The sequence below is a fragment of the Pongo pygmaeus genome, chromosome 3 (genome assembly GCF_028885625.2).
Source record: "Pongo pygmaeus isolate AG05252 chromosome 3, NHGRI_mPonPyg2-v2.0_pri, whole genome shotgun sequence".
Lineage (NCBI taxonomy): Eukaryota > Metazoa > Chordata > Mammalia > Primates > Hominidae > Pongo > Pongo pygmaeus.
Genome location: NC_072376.2, coordinates 99622706 through 99641360, shown reverse-complemented (window position 1 = coordinate 99641360; position 18655 = coordinate 99622706). Strand labels below are relative to the sequence as shown.

General features: G+C 36.5%; 1 protein-coding gene across 2 annotated transcripts in view; it reads left to right on the top strand.

The window, feature by feature from the left end:
• Positions 1 to 18655, top strand: part of KLHL8 (kelch like family member 8) — a 60146-nt gene that overhangs the window by 15713 nt on the left and 25778 nt on the right. For both annotated transcript variants that reach the window (XM_054485474.2, XM_063663873.1), the window contains exon 2: positions 9378 to 9744. In XM_054485474.2, coding sequence (XP_054341449.1) covers positions 9529 to 9744 — 216 coding nt within the window. In that variant the 5' untranslated portion in view covers positions 9378 to 9528. The remainder of the gene's footprint in view (positions 1 to 9377; positions 9745 to 18655) is intronic.

The window sequence follows — 18655 nt, the reverse complement described above, 5'->3', positions numbered from 1 at the left end:
GATATATCCCTTAAGCAGTAGAGTGGCTTGTGATTATATTGCCTTGTGTCTTTTGAGTTTTATCATGAGTATGTTGGAATGCAACAATCTTTTTTTGCATTTTATTTTTTATCATATAGCAAAATTGACATTTTTGGGGTACAAGTCCATGAATTTTAACAAATGTGTAGATTTGTCTAATCACCCAAATCAATTTTAAATTAACATTTAAAATAGATGCAAAATAGTTTCATCATCCCATAAAACTCTCTTTTTGCCATCTCCTTTTAGTCATACTCTTTCCTTGCCCCTCATCCCTGGCAGCCACTGATCTGTTTTTCATCACTATGATTTTGTCCTTTTGAGGATATCATATAAATGGAATCATAGAGTATGTAGTAACCTATTGAGACTGGCCTGTTTCACTCAGCAGCCATTGAGATTCATCCAGGTCGTTGCATGTACCGAGTTTGTTCCTTTTTATTGTGAGGTAGTGTTCTATTGTATGGGTGTACCCACAGTTTGTTTATCCATTGACTTGTTGAAGGTTATTTGGATTGTTTTCAGTTTTTAGCAATTGCAACTAGAGCTGCTATATGTTTTCATGTGCAAGTTTTTGTGCAAACACGAGCATTCATTTCTCTAGGTTAAATTGCCAGGAGTCAGATTGCTGGGTCATAGTATAAGAATATGTTTAACTGTGTAAGAAACTTCCACCTTTTTTTTTTTTTTTTTTTTTTTTTTTAGAACAGTGATGCTGTTTTGCATTGCCACCAGCAGTATATGAAATTTCCAGGTGTTTCACATCCTCACCAGCACTTGGTATTGTTAGTATTGTTTATTTTAGCCATTCTAATAGATGTGTAGTGGTATTTCAATATGATTGTGGGGTGTGTGTATGGGGATGTGGCAGGGGCCGTGTTGCTTAGGCTGGAGTGTAGTGGCTATTTACAGGCATGATCGGATGATAGTGCACTACAGCTTCGAACTCTTGGGCTTAAGCAGTCATCCTAGGTAGCTGAGACTACAAACGCACACCACTGTGCCTGGTTCATTATTTTAATTTTCATTTACCTAATGGCAGTGATGTTGAACATCTTTTTGTGTGCTTGTTTTCCATCCATATATTTTCATTGGTGAAGTGTCTTAAGTCTTTGGTCCATATTTTAATTGAGTTGTTTTTCTTACTGTTAAGTTTGAAAGTTTTATGTATTTGGGATGTAAATTTTTTGTCAAATATGTGATTTGCCAACATTTTTCTCCTGGTTTGAAGCTTGTCTTTTTATTCTCTTACGGTGTCTTTCTCATAGCAAAAGGTTTTAATTTTGATGGAGTCCGTTTTAGCAATTTTTTTCTTTCATATTTAACAACTAGTAGCCTGACCCCGAGTCATGAAGTTTTTCTGTGTTTTCTTCAAAAAGTTTTATTGTTTTAGGTGTAGTTATATATATAACATAAAAATATATTTTATATATTATATAAAATGGATCAGAAACTATATGAAACTATAGCCAGGTGCAGTGGCTTGAAGTTCCAGGCTACAGTGTGCTATGTTATGATTAATTTTTTGTGTGTTCACTTTTTTTTGAGACAAAGTCTTGCTCTGTCGCCCAGGCTGGAGTGTAGTGGCGCATTTCGGCTCACTGCAAGCTCCGCCTCCCAGGTTCACGCCTCACCCTCACTCCTGCCTCAGCCTCCTGAGTAGCGGGCGCCCACCACCACGCCTGGCTAATTTTTTGTATTTTTTTAGTAGAGACGGGGTTTCATCATGTTAGCCAGGATGGTCTCGATCTCCTGACCTCGTGATCTGTCCACCTCGGCCTCCCAAAGTGCTGGGATTGCAGGCGTGAGCCACTGTGCCCAGCCATGTTCACCTTGTTTTTAGTGACCTTGCTAAACTTACTAGTTCTAGCTGTTCCTTGGGAATGGTTTACATAGACAATTATGTGTGCTGATAGGGACAGTTTTGTTTCTTTCCAGTCTTTGCCTTTTCTTTTTCTTGCTTTATTGCACTGGAGATAACTTTTACTTCCTATGTGGTTTTTCTTCTTTAGTATGTTGTTGTGGTGGTTTAATATGGTTTAATATGCTGGTAATATGGTAGACTATATTTTTTTGAATATTGAAGCAGCCTTGCATAAACTCTTAGGATAAATTCTACTTGGTCGTGATCATTCTCTATATTTTGCTGGATTATATTTGCTAATATTTGTTGGGGATTTTTATGTCTGTATTCATGAGGGACATTGATTTGTAGTTTCCTTTTCTGTACTATCTTTGTTTTTGGTATCAGAGTCATAGGTTTTCTCATGAAATAAGTTGGGAAGTGTTTTCTCCTCTTCCGTTTTCTGAAAGAGATTTTGTAGAGTTGAGGCTATTTCTTTAAATGTTTGGTAGAATGTAGTGAAACCATCTGGGCTTGAAGATTGCTTTTCAAATGGTGATTTAATTTAATAGTTATAGCAATGCTCAGGTTGTCTTTTGGGTGAGTTTTGGTAGTTTGTGGGTTTTGAGGAATTGGTCCATTTTATCTAAGTTGTCACATTTATGTATGTAGAATTTTTCATAGCATTCACCTTATTTACCTTTTTAATGCCAGTGGGGTTTGTAATGATAGTCTCTGATATTGCAGATATTGGTAATGTGTGTCTTCCCTCCCCGCCTTTTTTGCCAGATGTTTATCATTCTGTTGATCAACAGGCCAGGTGTGGTGGCTCATACCTGTAATCCCAGCACTTTGGGAGGCCGAGGCAGGTGGATCACCTGAGGTCAGGAGTTTGAGACCAGCCTGGCCAACATGCTGAAACCCCATCTCCACTAAAAATATGTTGATCTTTTAAAAATAGCTTTTGGTTTGGATTTTTATCTATTGTTTTTTGTTTTCAATTAATTTTGTTTGTGCTGTTTATTTCCTTATGCTTGCTTTGAGTTTATTTTGTTCTTTTTCTAGTTTCTGGTTTCTGAAAGTAAAGTCTTAGAATATTGATTTAATACTTTCTTATTTTTTTTTTTGGAGACGGCGTCTCAGTCACCCAGGCTGGAGGGCAGTGGCGTGATCTCGGCTCACTGCAAGCTCCGCCTCCCGGGTTCACGCCACCGTTCTCCTGCCTCAGCCTCAGAGTAGCTGGGACTACAGGCACCTGCCACTACGCCCAGCTAATTTTTTTGATTTAATACTTTTTTTTATGTAAGCACATAATTTTCTAAACTTTCCCCTAAGCTGCTTTTTTACCTGTAGCCTACAAATTTTGATATTTTGATATTTGATATTTTCATTTTTGTTAACTAACTTAATGAAGAAATTTCTAATTTCTCGTAAGACTTCCTCTTTGCTCCATGGATTATTTAGATGTGTGCATTTAATTTGTAAGCATTTGGAGAGTTTTCTGTTGTCTTTATTACTTATTTCTAGTTTAATTCCGTTATGGTCAGAGATTACATTTTATACAATGTAATTTCTTTTAAATTTGTTTAGGGTTGTTTATTGACTCAGGATATGGCTTATATAGGTCCATGTGCACTTGAAAAGAATGTATATTCTGCCGTTGTTGGGAGGAGTGTTCCATAAGCACCCATGAAATCCAGTTGGTTGATGATGTGTTCTGTTCTTTTATGTCATTGCTAATTCTCTGTTAACTAGTTCTATAACTGAAGAGGAATGTTGAAATCTCTTCAATTATAATTGTGGATTTGTCTGTTTCTCCCTTTAGTTCTTTTTGGTTTTGCTTTATGTATTTTGAAGATTTGAAGATTTGAAGTTAGATGTATGCACATTTAGACTATACTGTGTCTTTGGGAATTGACACTTTTGTCATTATGTAGTGTCTTTTTTTATTGCAGTGAAAAACACAACATAAAATTTACCATCTTAACCATTTTTAAGTGTACAGTACACTAATGTTAACTATATGTACATTGTTGTCCAGCAGATCTCTAGAACTTTATCTTGCAAAACTGAAACGATACCCATTGAACATCTTCTTTCCACCTCTCTTGGCAACCACCATTTTACTTTCTATGAATTTGACTGCTTCAGATACCTCATATAAGTGGAATCAGTGGAACTTGTCTTTTTGTCTCTGGCTTATTTCACTTTGTATAATGTCCTTAAGATTCACCCATGTTGTAGCATATGACAGGATTTTCATCTGTTTTGAATCTGAATGGTATTGCATTGTATGTATAAATCACATTTTCCTTTTCCATTTATCTGATGATGTACATTTAGGCTGCTTCTACCTCTTGGTTGTTGTAAATAATGCCACAGTGAACATGGGTGTGCAAATATGTCTTTACTATCCTGTTCTTACTTCTTTTGGATATATACCTAGAAGTGGAATTGCTGGATTTTGTGGTAATTCTATTTCTAACTTTTTGAGGACTATCCATACTGTTTCCGTAGCAGCTATGGAAGCCAATTTACATTCCCACCAGCAGTGGAAGGGGTTTCCAGTTTCTCTGAGTCCTTGCCAACACTTCTTTCTTTCCCCATCCCAACAAGTGTAAGGTGATATCTCATGATTTTGATCTACATCTCCCTGATGATTAGTGATATTGAACATCTTTTTATATACAGTTGATTGTCAGTGTCTGCAGGTTAGACATCCCCAGATTCAACCAAACATGGATTGAAAATATTTTTTAAATCCAATAAAAATAATACAAATTTAAAAAATATAACAACTATTTACATAGCATTTACATTGTCTTAGGTATCATAAGTAATCTAGAGATAATTTAAAAGATAATTTAAAATATGTAGGAGGATGTACATAGGTTATATGCAAATACCATACCAGTTTATATAAGGGACTTAAGGATACATGGATTTTGGTATCTGCAGGGATCCTGCAACCAGTCCTCTGAGGATACTGAAGAAGGGCTATACTTCTTGGCCATTTGTATATCATCTTTGGAGAAATGTCTATTCAAGTCCTTTACCTTTTTTTTTCTTTTTTTTTTTTTTTGAGGCAGTCTTACTCTGTCACCCAGGCTGGAGTTCAGTGGCATGATTACAGCTCACTGCAGCCTTGAATTCCTGGGCTCAAGTGATCCTCCCACCTTAGCCTCCCGAGTAGCTGGGACTATAGGCACATGCTACCACGTCCAGCTAATTTTTGTATTTTTTGTAGAGACAAGGTCTATGTTGCCCAGGCTGATCTCGAACTCCTGGGCTCAAACAATCCTCCAGTCTCAGCCTACCAGTGTTGGGATTATAGGAGTGAGCCACCACACCTGGCATGTTTTTGATTTTTGTTTGTTTTGTTTTGTTTTGAGACAGGTGCTTGCTGTATTGCCCAGGCTGACCTTGAACTCCTGGGCTCAAGTGGTCCTCCTACCTTAGCCTCCTAAGTAGCTGGGACTACAGTCATTCACCAGCCATTGCACCCAACCTTTTGCCCATTTTAAAATTGGGTTCTTCATTTTTTTTTTGTTTGTTTTTTTATTGAGTTGTAGGAGTTCTTTGTATATCTGGATATTAACCCCTTTTCAGGTATATATTTGCAAATACTATTTTCTTCCATTCTGTAGGTTGCCTTTTCTTCTCTATTGATTGTTTTACTGCATAGAAGTTTTAAAGTTTGATGTCCCATTTGTCCGTGTTTACTTGTGTTGCTTGTGCTTTTTACATCATATACAAGAAATCGTTGATAAATTCAATATTGTGAAGCCTTTACCCCACGTGTTTTCCTCCAGTAGCTTCATGTTTTCAAGTCTAGTCATTTTATGGTTTCAGGGCTACATTTAGGTCTTTAATTCATTTTGAGTTAGTTTTTGTATATGGTGTAAAGCAAGGGTCCAACTTCTTTCTTTTGCATGTAGTATTTTTATATAGTGTTTTTTATCACTAACAATTTTATGTGTTTGATATTATAGCTACTCTTCAGTTTTTAAAAATTCTTTAGGGTTTTTTTGTTCTTGTTACTGTTGGCGTGGTGTGTCTTCTTTCTATCCAATTCCTTTAACCTATTTGTGTCTTTATACTTAAAGTAGGTTTTTTTTTCTTGTACGCATTTGATAGTTGGGTTTCACTTTTTCTTATCCAATCTGAAAATCTCTCTTTTTAAAAAAGTCTTTACTTGAGACCATTGTAGATTCACTTGCAATGGTAAGAAGTAATAGATCTTATGTTTCCTTCACCCAGTTTCCCTGAATGATAACATCTTGCATAACTTTTGTACTAGGAAATTGACTTTGATACATTGTCTAAGGACATTTAGGCTGCTTCTACCTCTTGGTTGTTGTAAATAATGCCACAGTGAACATGGGTGTGCAAATATTCAAATTTCACCTGTTTTACATGCATTCATTTGTGTGTATGTGTATGTTATCACATATAGATTCATATGATCACTACTGCAGACAAGATACAGTACAGTTCCATCACAAGTATCTCTTGTGCTACTCATTTATAGCCACAGCTACTCCTCTCCTCTCCTCTCATCCTTCCCTAACCTCTGGCAAACAATAATCTGTTCTCCACCTCTATAATTTTGTCATTTTGAGAATGTTATATAGATAGAATCATACTGCATGGCTTTTTTTATTGAGCATACTTTGAGATCCGGGTTGTTACATGTTTCAATAGCTTGTCCCTTTTGCTGAGTAGCATTCCTGAGTCTCTGCCTTTAATTGGAAGTGGTTAGTCCATTTATATTTAATGTGATTATTGATATTGTTGAGTTTAAATCAACCATCTTACTTGGGGATCAGCAAACTATGACCTTGGGGATTAAATCACACTCACCAAGTGTTTTTTCTTATTTTATTTTATTTTATTAGACACAGTCTCATTCTGTTGCCCAGGCTGGAGTGCAGTGGTGTGATCTCAGCTCACTGCAATCTCTGCCTCCCGGGTTCAAGTGATTCTTGTGCCTCAGCCTCCCAAGCAGCTGGGGTTACAGGTGTGCACCACCATGCCTGACTGGTTTTTGTATTTTTTAGTAGAGACGGGGTTTCACCGTGTTGGCCAGGCTGGTCTCGAACTCCTGACCTCAGGTGAGCCACCCACCTCGGTCTCCCAGAGTGCTGGGATTATAGGCATGAGCCACTGCACCCGGCCACTAAGTGTTGTTTTTTTTTTAATAATTAAAGTTTTATTGGAACATGGCTTTATTTATTTATTTATTTATTCATTTACTATTGTCTGTGACTGCTTTTGTGTTACAATGACAGAGTTCAGTAGTTGTGATAGAGACCCATATGGCCCACAAAGCCAAAAACATCTACTCCATGGCCCTTTACAGAAAAAGTTTTTAAGCCCTGATTATACTATTTGTTTTCTATTTGTCCCATCTGTTCTTTGTTGATTTTGCAGCAGGAATGTGAGTTTAAAAGAGATTTATTACAGTGGCTGGTGCCTGTTAGAATATCTATAGATGCTTTCCTCAGATAAAATTTTAGACCTGACAGAGGTGTCTGTATTCGTTTTTTATTGTGTGTAACAAATTACCACAATTCAGTGGCTTAAAATAACATGCATTTATTATCTCACAGTTTCCGTGCATCAGGAGTTTGGGCACAGTGTAGTTGGGTCCTTTGCTTAGGATCTCATAAGGCTGCAATAAAGCTATTGGCCAGGCTGTATTATGTAGAGGCTCAATTATGAAGAAATCTGCTTCCACACTTATTCAGGTCATTGGCAGAATTCATTTCCTTGGAGCTGTATGACTGAGGGCCCGGCTTTTTACTGACTGTCAGGTGAAAGCCTCTCTCAGGTCCTAGGGATTGCCTATAGTTCCCTGCTACATGACTGTCTCCATGGTGGTTTGCTTTTCAAGGCCTGCAGGAGAGCTTCTTACTCCAGTCTGCTCACACAGTATTCTGTAATGTAACATAATCAAGAGAGTGACATCTCATCACTTTCCCACATTCCGTCAATTAGAAGCAAGTCACAGGTTCTTCCTGCATGCAGGGGGATTATATGAAGACATGACTCATTAAGGATCACTGTCATGTATGTCTGCCACAGAAACCATAAGAAGGCATGAATAACTATAATCTATAACCTTACATTGACCATTGATTTCTGTCAAAAGCTGGAAATGATGAGATTAACAATAAAGAACCTAATGTAGCTAAAGTTCTGGTTAGAATATTTAGAGTTTTCTGAAACTACATAATAAGCAGAGCTTTCCACTCTAATAATACCAATATTTTAAACAAGCACTTGTAAATTCATTATTGTATTTGATGTATTTCTCAGGATAGTGCCATGAGGTAGATAGGTATCCCTGTTTATAGATGAAGAAACTGAGGATTAGTAAAGCCTCAGTTTTACAAATTACACAGCCTCAAAAAAAATTACACAGCCAGTAAGTGATGGAATAGGTGTTTTATTAGTAACTTAAAATCCTCTGTTCCTGTCACCAAAGTAGAATTGTAGCATAGAATTATTGATGGTGTGGATATTCATCAAATATGCTTTGATGATGAGGAAAGTTTGATTTTATATGTAAATACTAATAAGTTCTATGTGAAAATGCAAATAAAATGAGATCTTTGTAAGAGTGCAGCATTTCGTATGTTTGGCAGTACAATATTTCTAATCCTCAAAATATTTCCTTAAGTGGTATCTCTATTTTACAGAAGAGATCGAGATCTAAGCAGGTTGTCATTTGCTCAAGCTCATGCAGTTGATATGTGGTAGAACCGTAATCTGACTTCAGAATCTAGGATGAACCTAATTCAATCAAAATATCCTTCTGTTTTGGCATTGCATTACTAAATTGTATAGCTGGAAGGCAGCTATACTACTGTTTTACTGTATATCTCTGTTCCAGTAATTTCATCTCTACTTAATTGTTATCATGTGTTAAGTGGGATTGTTTATCTACACTTGATAGTAAAATACAGTCTGCTTAGCCTTGGATGAAAAAGTCTTTAGTGAACTTTACCTATCATCTTTAGGATCATGTTGTTCTGCTAAAAAAAAAAAACTCCCAGTTAAGCCTCGAAACTTAACATTTTAGTTCATGGCCACGTGTAATGGTTCAAGCATGTAATCCCAGCACTTTGAGAGGCCTAGGTAGGTAGATTGCATGAGCCCAGGAGTTTGAGACCAGCATGGGCAACATGGAGAAACCCCGTCTCTAAAATAAAAATTAAAAAATAGAAAAATTTTAGTTCATAGCCTTTCTCTTTGAAGATAGCATATTACACATCTCAAAAGTCATGTGCTCAAGTCAGTTGTTCTTGTTGGATTTTAAAGGAGTTCCTTTATTGATATAAAATAATTAGCAGAGGTGAATTATGTGTTATTTAGCATAAAAACAAAGTTTTTGTTCTTTTATAAATATGATTGATATAGTTATTTTGCATGTATAGTATTAACAAATTATAGTTAATAATTTTTTTCTTTTCGTTTGTCTCTACCTGTTTTATTGTTGATTTTTCAGTCGCAGCAAACTGTACAATGGCAGTTGAGTGGGTTTTGAAAAACGTCTGAATCGTAGTGTCTACATCTACCTTCTGCCTTCTCCCTACCCTTTGAAAAAGAATAAATGGCATGTTTGAGAAGAGAGCTCTATTAAAAGAGGAATATTGCAAATGGCTTCAGATTCTATGAATAGTAAACAAGCTAGGAATCACATTACAAAGGGGAAAAGGCAACAACAGCACCAGCAAATAAAGAACAGATCCTCAATTAGTGATGGTGATGGAGAAGATTCCTTTATTTTTGAAGCAAATGAAGCTTGGAAAGATTTTCATGGTTCTCTTCTTCGATTTTATGAAAATGGAGAACTCTGTGATGTCACACTCAAGGTGAGATTGCCTTTTTTGTACTTTTCTCAGGCCTCTTCAGTGTAATATGAGAAATGGGGGTTTCTGTAACCATACAAGGCAAATTTTGTTGCTATACATATTTGATACAGTCAGAATGCTTTTAGTCTCAATCTTTTTTTTAGTGTAGGAGAAAGGACATAGAGGGTAAATGAAGAGAAGTTAGCATAAGATAAAATTATTGTACTAATTTAATGTTGATATTCACTGTCTCTTAGTTAATTTAACTTCTGAGAGTTCTGAAACCCTAGAACAACAAATATTATTAGTAAAATTAATAAATTGCTGTTGACCAGATAAGCTTTTCACTTGTGCATTTAAATATCTTGATGTATTTGCTTACTCTGAATACAGAAGTAAGTTAAAAGTCGGGAATTTTGGATTGTTTACTCAGCTATACTAGTGTTTTACTGTATATCTCTATTCCAGTAATTTAATCTCTACTTCATTGTTATCATCTGTTAAGTGGGATTGTTTATCTATACCTGATAGTGAAATATAGTCTACTTAGCCTTGGATGAAAAAGTCCTCAGTGAACTTTGTTCATCATCTATAGGATCATGTTGTTCTCCTAAAAGCAACCAGTTTTAATAAAATTGGAAAAGTGATAAAGCAGTATGGAAAAGCCAGTGTTGATTGTTTCTTATTACACATTTAAAGTACTTTCTTCTTATCTCTCAGTGAAATAATAAAATTTTTTGGTGAACTCTTGGGCTTAAGCAGTCCTCCTGCCACAGCCGCCTGAGCAGCTGGGACTAGATGCATGCACCACCATGCCTGACTAATTCAAAAAAATTTTTTTGTAGAGATGGGGTCTTGCTATGTTGCCCAGGCTGGTCTCAAACTTGGGCTCAAATGATCCTACTGCCTTGGGCCTCCCAAAAAGCTGGGATTATAACTGTGAGCCACTGTGCTAATGATAGATAATTATTTCTCATAGTTCTGAAGGTTGGAAAGTCTAAAATCAAGGTGCCAGCAAGTTTGGTGTCTGGTGAGGGCTGCCCTCTCTGTTTCCAAGATAGTGCCTTGTTGCAGCATCCTCCAGAGGGGATGAACACTATGTCCTCACATGGAAGGCAGAAGGACAAAATGGACCTAAGCTAGTTCCCTCCAGTCCTCTTTTAAGGCACTAATCCATTCGTGAGCACAGAGCCCTTATGATTTCATCATTTCCCAAAGGTTCCCCCTCTTAATATTAGCACAGTGGGGATTAAGTTTCAACACATGATTTTGGAGGACGTTTAGAAGATAGCACAGACCTAATTTAATAGAAGAGAAAAATAATAATGGCGAAAGTGATCCTATAGTTAACACTTAAGCATTCTATATTAAGAAATTTTAAGATTCTGTGTTTAAGGAAGATCACCTTTACTTCATCCATTCTGCTAGTAAATCAGTATTTTAATCTTTTTCATGTTTCTCAGAAAGGGGATATAATCATGTGCCACGTAAGGACATTTTGGTCAACGATGGACCCCATATACAATGGTGGTCCCATAAGATTATAATGGAGCTGAAAAATTCCTATCACTTAGTAATGTTGTAGCTATCATAATGTCCTAGCACAGTGCATTACTCACATGCTTGTGGTGATGCTGGTGTAAACAAACTTACCTCATTGCCAGTTGTATAAAAGGTATAACACATGGTTATGTATAGTGCCTAATAACCTGTTCATGCTAATAAATGATTATGTTACAGGCTTATGTATTTACTGTACTTCTTATTGTTTTTTTTAGAGTGTACTCCTGCTACTTCTAAAGAAGAAACATTACTTAAAAAAAGAAAAAAATTGCAGAAAGTTGATTCTTAACAAAAACAAGAAAAGAAAAAACATTAACTGTAAAAACAGCCTTAGGCAGGTCCTTTGGAAGGTATTCAAGAGGAAGGCATTGTTACTATAGGAGATGACAGCTCCATGTGTCCTCTCCTTTCCAGTAGGACAGGATCTGGAGGCAGAAGACAGTGATATGGATGATCCTGACTTGATATAGTTGCAGGCTAATGTCTGAGTTTGTGTCTTAGTTTTTAAGAAAAAAGTTTAAAAAGTAAAAGAAAAAAATTTTAAATAGAAAAAAGTTTTGGAATAAGCATATGAAAACATTTTTGTAGATCTGTGCAATGTGTGTGTTTTAGGCTAAGTGTTATTACAAGAGTCAAAAAGTTTTAAAAAATTGAAGTTTATGGAAAAAGTCACAGTAAGCTAAGGTTAATTATGAAAGAAAGAAAAATATTTTTAAAATTTAGTGTAGCATAAGTGTACAGTGTTTATAAAGTCTATAGTTGTGTACAATAAAGTCCTAGGCTTTCCCATTCACTCACCACTCAGTAATTCACCCCGAGCAACTTCAGGCCCTGCAGCTCCATTCATAGGAAATACCTTTATACAGGTGTACTTTTCAAAAAATACCTTATACCGTATTTTTACTGTACCTTTCCTATGTTTATATGTTTAGATATGCAGATAGTTACCATTCTGTTTCAGTTGCCTACAGTGTGCAGTACAGTAACAAGCCATGCAGGTTTGTAGTCTGAGAGCAACAGGCTGTACCATATATAGCCCAGGTATGTAATAGGCTATCCCATCTAGATTTGTGTAAGTACGTTCTATGACATTTGCACAATGATAAAATCACCTGACACATTTCTCAGAACATATCCCCCTCCTTCAATGACACATGACTGTATTAGAACTGCTTACTACAGCCTACATGTGTAGTATAACCTGCATACATAGGCTGTATGGTATAGCCTGTTGTTGCTAGGATATAAGCCTGCGTAGCCTATTACCATACTGAAAACTGTAGGCAGTTGTAACACAATGGTATTTGTTTATCTAAACATATCTAAACGGAAAAGGTACAGTAAAAAGTAGGCAAAGGACATGAACGTACACTTCTCAAAAGAAGACCCACAGGTGGCCAACAAATATATTAAAAAATAACTCATCATCACCAGTCATTAGAGGAATGCAAACCAGAACTACAAAGAGATACCATCTCACATCAGTCAGAATGGCTTTTGTTAAAAAGTCAAAAAATAACATGTTGTTGGCAAGGCTGTGGAGAGAAGGGAACACTTATACACTGTTGGTGGGAATGTAGATTAGTTCAGCCACTGTGGAGAGCAGTTTGGATACTTCTCAAAGAACTGAGACTTGAACTACCATTCAACCCAGCAATCCTCCTAGTGGGTATATACCCAGAGGAAAATAAATCATTCTCTCAAAAAGACACATATACGTGCATGTTCATTGCAGTGCTATTCACAAATAGCAAAGATATGGAATCAGCCCAGGTGCCCATCAGTGGTGGATTGGATACGGAAAATGTGTTATATATACACTGTGGAATACTACACAGCCATAAAAAAGAATGAAATCACATTATTTGCAGCAACATACATGCAGCTGGAAACCATTATCCTAAGTGAACTAATAAAGAAGCAGAAAACCAAATACCACTTGTTCTCACTTGTAAGTGGGAACTAAATATTGAATAAACATGGTCATGAAAATGGGAAAAATAGTGAGGAATACAAGTTGGGGGAGGGAGGGAAGGCAGTGGGGGTATGAATTGAAATAAACTGTTTATTTCATGTTGTGTATTGTGCTCACTACCTGGGTTATGGATTCATTTATACACCAAACCTCAGCATGATGCAATATATCTATGAAACAGACCTACACATGCACCCCTAATTCTAAAGTAAAAGTTGAAAAAAGTGAAATGTATATATGTATTTACAATAAAAGAAAAATATAAATTTAAAATAAAAATAAAACTGTAAGAATGAAGGAATAGTAAATTATTTTTTACTTTATAAGGGGAAAGGATTATAGGCTTATTTTATTATTTTGAGACAAGGTCTTGCTCTGTCACCCAGGCTGGAGTACAGTGATGCAATCATGGGTCATGGCAACCTCCACCTCCTGGACCCAAACCCCACACCACCCCCTGAGTAGCTGAGACTACAGGTGCACACCATCACACCCAGTTAATTTTTGCATTTTTTGTAGAGAGGGAGTTTGGCCATGTTGCCCAGGCTGGTCTTGAACTCCTGGACACAAGCAATCTGTCTACCTCAGCCTCCCAAACTGCTGGGATTACAGGCATGAGCCACCATGCCTGGCCTCTAATAATTTAAAAAATATTTCCATTTACATACAGCTTTTAAGAAGCACAATGTTATTTTATTTATATATTATATATATACTCTTCACTATTCATTTTAAATACAAAGCAGATCTTGAGATATATAGAAACCTAAGCCATCTTTGAGGATGTTCTTATTTATAAAGGTTTTCCTTTACATTCTGATTTCACTATTTTTGTAATGATAACTAAACTGTGATTTAACTCATGATCACAAATTGAGCATGTATCTGTACCTCATTAAAATTGTATTTAGACATTAAAAAAAAAAGAAAAAGAGGCCACAGATAGCTGCTCTGTGCCTTCCACCATCTGAAGACACAAAGAAGAGTTGCCATTAGTGAACTTAGAGCAAGTCCTTACCAGACATGGATTTGCCAGTGCCTTGATCTTGAACTTTCGTCTCAAGAACTATGAGAAATTAATTATGTTTATTTTATCAGCCACCCAGTGATAGTTTGTTATAGCAGCCTGAACAGACTAGACAGTAAGCTTTTTTTTTTTTTTTTTTTTTTTTTTTTTTTTTTAAAAAAAGACAGAGTCTCACTCTGTTGCCCAGGCTGGAATGCAATGGCACGATCTTGGCTCACTGCAACCTCCGCCTCCCAGGTTCAAGCGATTCTTCCACCTCAGCCCCCCGAGTAGCTGGGATTATAGGCACCCACCATCATGCCCGGCTAATTTTTGTATTTTTGTAGAGGTGGGGTTTCACCATGTTGGCCAGGCTGGTCTTGAACTCCTGACCTCAGGTGATCCACCTACCTTGGCCTCCCAAAGTGCTGGGATTACAGGCATGAGCCACTGCCCCTGGCCAGTAGATTATTTTTTATTTTGAAGTATCAAGATTATTATTACCCACAAAGTCATGCAACTGTATATCCACTATAATAGTATTTACAGTAATCAAAAAGTCATAATGTAAATGTCAAAACAACATTGAAATGGTAATGAATAATATACATGTAGAGTAAAAGATATTAAAGAAGATGCTTGCATAAGTTGCTAATGATGAATGTTAAAGTATATTGGAGTAGAAGGGCATTTTTCAACTGATGTGGAAAATTTTCCTGTATATATGATGGTTAATAATACTAAGATAAAATTTTACTTTTTCTAAAATTCTTTTTTTTTTTTTTTTTGAGATGGAGTCTCGCTCTGTTGCCCAGGCTGGAGTGCAGTGGCGCGATCTCAGCTCACTGCAACCTCCGCCTCCAAGGTTCAAGTGATTCTCCTGCCTCAGCCTCCCAAGTAGCTGGGACTACAGGCGCGTGCCACCATGCCCGGCTAATTTTTTTTTTTTTTGTATTTTTAGTATAGATGGGGTTTCACCATATTAGCCAGGATGGTCTCCATCTCCTGACCTCCTGATCCGTCCTCCTCGGCCTCCCAAAGTGCTGGGATTACAGGTGTGAGCCGCGCCCGGCCTTTTCTTTACTAAACTTTTTTAAGTGAAGTGGAGATAGTTTACAAAATAAATGTTAACCATGGTGAACTCTTTTTTTTTTCAATAGCAACAAAAGCACAGATTTATTGAAACAAAAGTACACTCCACAGAGTGGGAGCGGGCTCGAGCACATGGCACTCAAGAACCATGATGAAGTCCTAACTAGTGGAGTTAGGAATGCTTTATATGTTGATAGTCAAGTGCTTTACTAATCCAAAAGCCTTATTTTCATTGTATTTCCATTCATATTGGCTAATCTCTGGAAAATTACTCAAAGTTTTTATTAATAGTTGGTATTGCAAGCTTTTTAAACAAAAGTCTAAGGAATCATTTAATGAATGTTGATATTCTACATATTTTAATACTGAAGTGTGACATGATTTTTCCCTGAGTACTGTTAAGTTTAGCCTAAAGCTTTCGCCTTATGTATTTTAAACTTGGCCTAAAAGTTTCTCTGTACACAGTACACTGTAACCTAACTGGATGTGTAAACAGACTGCAACCTACTCCTGTGCTAATCACTGATTTTCAGCCAATTAAAGGCAACCAGTTGTTCAACCTGTGTTCAAGTAAGGCCGACCCTGAGCTGTAACTGACCCATCTGTTTCTGTACCTCACTTCCATTTTCTGTGTGTCACCTTCCTTTTTCTGTCCGTAAATAATTTTCGACTATGCACCGGCACCAGTGTCTTTGAACCTATTCTGGTTCCAGTACTGCCCAATTCTTGAATCCGTCTTTGCTCAGTTAAACTCTGTTAAATTTAATTGTCTAAGGTTTTTCTTTTGTAATGGTATCTTGAATTAGTCACACATTCACTGATCTAACAAAGAAAGAATGTAAATTAGAAAATTAAGTAGTATGAGGGACATATAGTATTTATATAATTCTAAATACATGGTAAAGTCTAATATTATGTAGCTTGTGTGTTTTTCATCCAATTTTAAACATCAGGTCTTTAGACTTTGATTCCTTTCATTTTCAAATTTTTAATGAAATGATTTTGGTAATTGGTTACTTTTTTGTACCAGAGAAAGAAAATGTACAAATAAACTTTCAGGAATGTAATGAACTATATAACATCAAAGGAGAATCAGTGCATTAAAAAGCCAAATTTTTGGCTGTTCCTATTTATACATGTGGCTCAAAGATCTTTATACAATAAAGATAGATATTTATTCTAAAAGGGTACATAGGGGTGTATGTGTTAAATAGCCACATTTCAGTTTGTTTGAATCAAGACTCAAATAGAATTGTAACGGGACAGGATCTTATTAAAAACAACATGAAAATGACTTGCCGGCCATTGATTTGTACAACTTGGATGGCAAGTGTTAAAATAATGGTTATCTAGAAATTGTAGAACCCTATTTTGTAATACTATTATGTAAGAGAGTGTTGGCAAGTTATTTAATGGAGCAGGTTTAAGTCATGTGAGACTTACAAATATTTGCATAGAAGCTGAATCCCAGTGGTGGCATGTGGAAATAATTTTTTAAAGGATATGCTTAGGCTATTTAAAAGTTATTTTAAGCAGTATCACTTATTTCAGAAAGTACAAGACAATCATTTCTGTCTGTTATGCTATATTAAATTTTTTCACAGAACTCACAAGGCAGTATTTAGATTCCACTGAGACTAAAGTTGTAATGTAGACTATAACATAAAGCTTGGCATGTTTTCAAATTCACGTCAGCTCTAAAATGGGATCTGAAATCTAATATAAAAATCCATAGGGTTTTTATATAAGAGAATAAAATTTGAAAGCAAACTAAAAGAGAAGTTTTGAAATATATATGACAAATGCCTAATACTCTGATTATATGAGGCGTACTTGTAAATAAAAAATTTGTAGTTCATAGAAGAAATATAAATAGCTCAAAATTTATAAATGATTCAATCTTAAGAGCAAAAAAAAAGATGAGATCTTTTTAATTCATCAAATTGGCAACTATGGCTGGGTACGATGGCTCACGCCTATAATCTTAGCACTTTTGGAGGCTGAGGCGGGAGGATGGCATGAGCTCAGGAGTTTGAGGTCAACCTGGGCAGCATAGGCTTTGTACAACAACAACAATAACAAAAAGTATTTCTTAAGTTAACACTCAAGATATGGTGCAAATACTGTAAGAAGCTCAGAAATGGAGAGTTTGACATTATGTATTCACATATTCACATTGTATCCTTTGAAGAAGCATTCTATTTACAATAATTTATCTGTTGGAATAATAGAGAATGTGAATAAAGATTTAGTTACAAAGTAGTTCACTAGTGTGCTATTTGTCATAGCACACTGTTGGAAGCTATCTGATTTTTCAATAATTGAGGTGATGAGATTGCAGTGTTTTTTTTTTTTACTGCTTTTATGTGAGCTATATCATTTCAAGATAATGTAAATAGAAAATAAAAAAACCTCAGTTGAGCTCATAGTAAATACTACTAAATATTTACCCTGTGCTTCAGTTTTCTGACTGATAAATTGTGGACAATAATAGTACTTACTCATAGGGATGTTGGGACAATTGAGTTGGTATATGAAAAGCACTTAGAAGGCCGGGCTCTGTGTCTCATGCCTGTAATCCTAGCACTTTGGGAGGCCAAAGTGGGTGAATCACTTGAGCCCAGGAGTTTGAGACCAGCCTGGGCAGCATGGTATAACCCTGTCCCTACTGAAAAATACAAAAATTAGCTGGGTGTGGTGGCACATGCCTGTAGTCCTAGCTGCTTGGGAGGCTGAGTTGGGGGATTGCTCGAGCCCAGCAGGTTGAGGCTGCAATGAGCCATGATCACGTGCTCAATGAGCCTGGGCAACAGGGTGAGACCCTATTTCAAAAAAAAAAAAAAAAAAAAAGCACTTACAATAGTGGTTGGCATGTAATGAGTACTAACTGATGTTTGCTGGTATTAATTCACAAAATGTTCCTGAAATATAGAAAATCATGGCTTGTTGTGTGTTTGTTACAGATACATATATAAAAGAGGCCGAGTGTGGTGGTTCACACTGGTAATCCCAGCACTTTGGGAGGCTGAGGCAGGTGGATCAGTTGAGGCCAGGAGTTCAAGACCAACCTGGCCAACGTGGTGAAACCCTGTCTCTACTGAAAAAACAAAACCCACAACAATTAGCCAGGTGTGGTGGCGCACGCCTGTAATCCCAACTACTTGGTAGGCTGAGGCAGGAGAATCGCTTAAACCCAGGAGGCAGAGGTTGCAGTGAGCTGAGATTGCGCCACTGCTCTCCAGCCTGGGCAACAGAGCAAGGCTTTCTCTCAAAAAAAAAAAAAAAAAATTTTAAAA